This window comes from Brienomyrus brachyistius, unplaced genomic scaffold (assembly GCF_023856365.1).
Source record: "Brienomyrus brachyistius isolate T26 unplaced genomic scaffold, BBRACH_0.4 scaffold78, whole genome shotgun sequence".
In the NCBI taxonomy this organism is placed as follows: domain Eukaryota; kingdom Metazoa; phylum Chordata; class Actinopteri; order Osteoglossiformes; family Mormyridae; genus Brienomyrus; species Brienomyrus brachyistius.
In genome coordinates, this window is record NW_026042353.1 from 463,468 (window position 1) to 469,490 (window position 6,023).

A 6,023-nucleotide genomic window follows, 5' to 3' on the forward strand; every position below is an offset into this window, starting at 1 on the left:
CCATTTTGCTCTTCAGATATAATACAAGGAAGCACATCCTCAAGGCGAGATGCAATTACTTTAGCCAACACCTTTGCATCGGCATTTAGCAGAGATAATGGCATTTTTAAGGAGTGCTATAGTGGCTTGTGTGAAAGTTGGTGGTAATGAACCCCTTTCCAAGGATTCATTAAACACAGATAAAATCAATGGTGCCAATTTACCAATAAATGTTTTATAAAATTCAACTGGAAACCCATCAGGGCCTGGGGCTTTATTAGACTGCATAGCTGTAATAGCATTTAATACTTCTTCAACGGAAAATGGGGAGTCCAATTACACGGCAATATTAGTATCAATAACAGGATTTGAAAGATTATTAAGAAATTCGTTCATTTTAGCTTTGTCCGTAGGAAATTCTGACTTGTATAACGAAGCGTAAAATGTTTTAAAGGTAGATTTAATTTCCAAGGGATCTGTAGTAATAGTGTCATAAGTGTTTTTAATACTAGGTATTAAACGCGAAGTGGCTTGACGTCGTAGCTGATGTGCCAACAAGCGACTTGCCTTGTCACCATATTCATAATATGAGCCACGACTGCGTAGTAACAAGCGCTCTGCCTCTTTAGTTGACATAAGATTGAATTCTGCTTGCAAATCAAGACGCTGCTTCAGTAATTCTGGAGAAGGGTTCAGTGTATAACTTTGATCAAGGTTACTAATCGCAGCTGTAAGTTCTTCAAGCCTGGCATTAATCTTTTTATTAGCAAGAACAGAATAAGAAATAATTTGACCTCTCAGGTAGCATTTAAGTGTCTCCCATAGCAAAGAATATGAAACTGAATCGCTTTGATTGAAGGACAAGAACTCCTCAATAGAACTTGAAATGAATTCACAAAATTCTTTATCTGCCAGAAGAAGAGAGTTACATCTCCAAAGTGGTGGGCTACGTTTATAGGTAGAAAGTTGAATATCCAATAACAGAGGTGAATGATCAGATATTACATTACCAGAATAGTCAGAAGAATTAACACACGAATTAAGAGTTCTGTCAATAAAAAAGTAATCAATCCTGGAATAAGAATGGTGCACCTGGGAGAAAAAAGAAAATTTTTTGATTGAAGGGTTGCGAAATCTCCATGGATCAATAAGATCGTTCTGTTTCATAAAATCTGAAAATATTTTAGACATAGATGATGGAGTCAGATTACGAGGATTAGATCGATCCAAGATTGGATCAAAAACGCAATTCAGATCTCCACCGAAGATCAGCAAATGAGTATTCAAGAACGGGATGTTACTCAGCAATCTATTAGCGAATTCAGCATCATCAAAATTTGGGGCATATACATTTACCAACAAAACCTTTTTTTGCATTAGGGTACCAGCAACAATGATGTATCTACCATTCTTATCAGCAATAACATTGGTCGATGAGAATTGAACTTTCTTATTAATAAGAATGGTAACTCCTCTAGCTTTCGAATTAAAGTTTGAGTGAAAGACCTGACCTACCCAAGGGCAATATAACCTATAATGATCTTTAATGCGAAGGTGAGTCTCCTGTATAAATGCTATATCAGAATTTAGACGTTTCAAGTGTGTGAAAACCTTAGATCTCTTAACAGGGTTACCCATACCTCTGATATTCCAACTAATAAATCTAAGAGGCCTGCCTGACCCAGCAATGCTGGGATCTATATTACCTATAACCATTCAAAAATAAAAAAAATTTTTAAAATACCAGTGGTCGCAAAGAGCCGAAATGGGACACCGGAGCCCAAACAAAACAAACAAAAGCGAGAGAGAAAAACCTCCCACCGACTTCCACACTGTATAACAGTGTGCGTATAACTAAACACGTTATATTAAAAACTCACAGTACAACAGGAAAACATCGTTTCCTCAGAAGATGAACATTACAACAAAACAACAAAAATACGGAAAAAAACAAATAAACAAGTCCTGTGCAAATAAATGCAGTAAGCATAGAAAAGATTGTTCTGGACTAATCCGAAGTACAAGAGTATAATATCCGATTTAATCTTATTATATAAAAGTGAAAATGAAAATAAAAACAAACAGTACCGTAACTAGCGCAATGCACCTAAAAAATAAAAATAAATAAATTAGCAGCATTACAGCACCAAACTGAAGGGCTATTGAGGCTCACTCAGAAATCAACGTTTTGACATAATCACTGGCTTCCTCCGCTGAAACAAAATTCTTCTCAACACCCTTATATGTGATGCGAAGTCGCGCTGCTCCATCTCCCTGACCGTACCTTTCAGCTCGGACACGGTAGCGTCATTAGCAGCTTTATCAATCGCCAGCTGCGTCTTCACCGCTTGCAAGTCGAACTTAATAGTAGACAAAGCATCACCGAGAGTATCCTGAAGTTCTTTTTTAAAAATATCAGCGATATCTTTCCTCAGCGAAGCCAACAACTCGCCTTTAAGAGCATCCATATCCGGATTAGCTTGGCTCGAGGGGGGCTTTACAGGTGATGACTCACTCGAGGATGTGGTCGCGGCTTGCAAACTAGGCCTCAGTTGTGTTTGAATAGTACTGCGAGTTTTAATATTTTTTGCTGCCATTTTACAAAGTCCCGAGTAAAACTTCTCAACTCAACGAACTACAGAATGAAACAGGACTAAAATTATGGCCGAAAAGCGCAAATGAATAACAATTTTAAACGAAATCGGCGGGAGCTCCCAAACTCACGTCCTACTCCATCAAAACTCAACCGGAAGTCCCCATACAACTATTGTTTTGAAATTGATGGCGTTAGTCCCCACACCCGTTCCCTTTTACCGTATCTTATGTTGCAAGATCCCTTGTTATGTCCCCGCAGGTCAAGCATCAGCTTAATGTCACCATGACCCTATCCGTGTACCTTTTGCTTTCCGAAATTTACTTACACTACGCCGGAGCCCCCCCCTCTCTTCCTGCCTGTGTTCCAGTTTGTTCCCCTTTCTCAGTGTGACAAAGTTTAGCACGGGGCCTAGCTGCCTTCAGAAGAAAACTGCCAATTGCCAAAAGTCATTTATTGAATCAGTCACTTGGCAAAACTTTAAACCATGCTCACCTAGTTAGACATAATTTGCAGATCTGTCACCCCTTTTGCAAAACTCTCTGTTGGGGAAAGCGCCCGGCGTTTCCACCCCAACTCCACATTTATGAGACACACACAGGTTACAGTTTTACTTGCAAGGGTACCCACACTCTCTGCAATGCAAACTACAGCAGAATGTGTTACAAAGGGTGGTTCCCCTTGACTCCTTTATTTATAGTCAGTGGGAGGCGCAAGAGTCATGCAGTATAGGGAGGTGAGAGAAAGTTCTGGTTTTGCTAAGGTGGGAATGCTATTATTAATATAATCTAAAGTATGAGGCTAGGGGAAAACAAAATAATATATATACATATTTACATTCATTGCTGATCATACAGGAGTGATAACAAAATGATTAATAACAGTTTCTTCAACCTAACAGTCCCTCCTGTTTATCATGACAGTATGATCAAAAACATCAGTATTGTACAAGTTGCAAAAGCATTTCCAGTACAACTGTCATTTAGATCACATCATCATCATCCTAACTGTGGAGTACAGAAAACCATCAGGAGTCGTTCCTCCTGTTTATCATAGAAAAACATCTAATTCCGTTACTTCAGGTCCGAGCCCTGCACGGGTGCTTTCGGCTCAGCCGTCATTATGAATTACATGTCTTCTTCATCGCTATCGCTGGAAACAGGCTCTGTCTCCATATTCTGAGTAAGGGAGAGAAACATTGTACTGTGTGTTCGAAAAGCAGCATTAAGAGCTTGATTAATAAACATTTTCAAACATGGTATAACAGTTATAAAACAACAGAAAAACAAAATAAAAAACAAAACAAAAGAAAATATAAGTGAAACAATACTTTGGTACCCTATACCTGCAAAAGATGCGGCACATTTGGCCTGGGACATATTCATGGGTTTTCCATATACAGTGGGTCGTTCACTATGAGTAGGCATCACAGAACAAACATAGCAATTCGTCACATTTTTTGCTGTTACAGTGTCATGTACATATCGATACCAGTAGTTCTTCATGAACGGGTGTGAGTGGTCAGCAGGCAACAGGCGCAGATGGAAGTCGTCATGGGTCCATCGCCGTAGGTGTTGCAATGGAGCTAGTGGGAGCAAGGACAACCATACAAGTCCAACAACAAGAATGACCCCTAGAGTCACCTTACCACATCCCCACCCCGTCAGAGCCATCCTAATAGAGTGCAGTTCAGTTGTTTTCTTCACCGGGTTGAGACAGCAGCACCCTATTGGTTACTGTGCCTTTGTAGCGGACTTCCACTGCTACTCTGTCGCTGAGGCCTCTGATAAGGGCTTGATGGGTTTACAGTGACTTTTGTGTATCCAGGAAGGTCGTTCTGCTATTTTCACAGCTGTTGGTGTTGTGAGGAGGACTTGATAAGGACCGTCCCACCGGGGTGTGCTCCACTCCTTCCGCAACAGGACCTTGACCAGGATCCAATCCCCTGGCTGCAAGTTATCCTGTTGGTTAGAAACAGAATTTACTGGCAGACTACTGGGGCTATGTTTTTGTTGTGATGATAGCAACTTTCGCATCCAATTAGCCAATGTATTTTCTCTGTCCGCTTTCCCTATATCACTCATTTCGGTTGCTAGGGGAAACGGCCTTCCGTACACTATCTCAAAAGGTGTTAATCCTGCAGGAATGGGAGTTATTCTCATCCACAATTTTACTAGAGACAAACATTCTGGCCACGGCCTTTTTGTCTCTTCCATTGTTTTTCTGAGCCTTGTTTTAATAGTGCCGTTAGTTCTCTCCACTAAGCCTGCACTCTGAGGGTGATAAGCACAATGATTCTTAAGCGTAAAACCTAATGCTTGTGAACAAAGGGACATGGTCTGATTTACAAAATGAGTCCCATTGTCTGATCTTATAATATGAGGTATGCCATAAGTAGGGAAATAATGGCCTACCAAACATTTTGCAACAGTCATTGCATCACAGTGCTTTACAGGGTATATTTCTACCCACTTAGAAAAGGTGTCTATAATGACTAGACAGTACTTCTTCCCTTGTGACCAAGATAATTCAATAAAATCCATATGTACAACTTGAAACGGGTACTCAGCTACAGGGAACTGGCCACGTTTTGGTCTCATGTTACCCTGTGCATTATGTTTACAGCAAATTAAGCATGTTCTACAAAATTGCTTTGCATAATCAGAAAAATTTATAGCATAAAAGTATTGCTGGATAATATGTACCATCCCTCCTGTTGAGACATGAGTATTTCCATGGCTCACTAAGGCAGCTGTTTTGTATAAGTTTTTTGGTAGGATGGGCTTGTCATTCATATAGTAAACTTTCCCTTGCTGTATTGCTCCTCTCTTGATCCAACTCTGTATTTCTGTTTTAGGAGCATGAATCTGTGCATCACACAGCACATCACTATCTATGAAAAGAATGTCTGCCACTGATAAGGTGGGCTGTTTCAGGGCCGCTTCTTTGGCAGTTTTATCTGCAAAGTTGTTTCCTTTAGCTATTGTGGAAGCATCGGTTTGGTGTGCTTTACATTTGCACAGTGCAAGGCGAGTCGGTAATTGTACAACATCTAATAATCTAAGTAGTAAGTTTGTGTGAGTTAGAGACGTTCCCTGCGATGTTTTAAAACCTCTATTTTTCCACACTCTTGCATGGTGATGAACAGCTCCAAACACATATTGACTATCAGTGTATATAGTAAGTGACTTATTTTTGAATAGCTCGCATGCCCTAATTATTTATTTATTTTTTATTCACCTTTATTTAACCAGGCAAGACAGATTAAGAACATGTTTCTTATTTACAACTGTGGCCTGGAAAGGGCAAAGCCTTTAAAAAGAAATGTAAAATAATGTAAAATAAAACGTTTTAAGAAAAATACATATATACAATATACAAGTTTACGAAAGGAAAAGAAAATAGAAAAAATAAATAATAATGATAATAGTAATAATAGATAAATAAAGAA

General features: G+C 39.3%; 1 protein-coding gene across 1 annotated transcript; it reads right to left on the reverse strand.

The window, feature by feature from the left end:
* Positions 1-3,223: 3,223 nt before the first annotated feature.
* Positions 3,224-5,697, reverse strand: LOC125726843 (uncharacterized protein K02A2.6-like). The gene is made up of 2 exons (XM_049003309.1): positions 4,064-5,697; positions 3,224-3,750 (listed from the first exon to the last, which is right to left on the reverse strand). The coding sequence occupies exon 1, from the start codon at positions 5,365-5,367 to the stop codon at positions 4,336-4,338; it is 1,032 nt and encodes a 343-aa protein (XP_048859266.1). The 5' UTR covers positions 5,368-5,697; the 3' UTR covers positions 3,224-3,750; positions 4,064-4,335.
* Between the last annotated feature and the right edge of the window lie 326 nt (positions 5,698-6,023).

Excerpts from the sequence above, each read along its gene's own strand:
- LOC125726843 (XM_049003309.1), bottom strand. The coding sequence starts at position 5,367 with ATGAATGACAAGCCCATCCTACCAAAAAACTTATACAAAACAGCTGCC.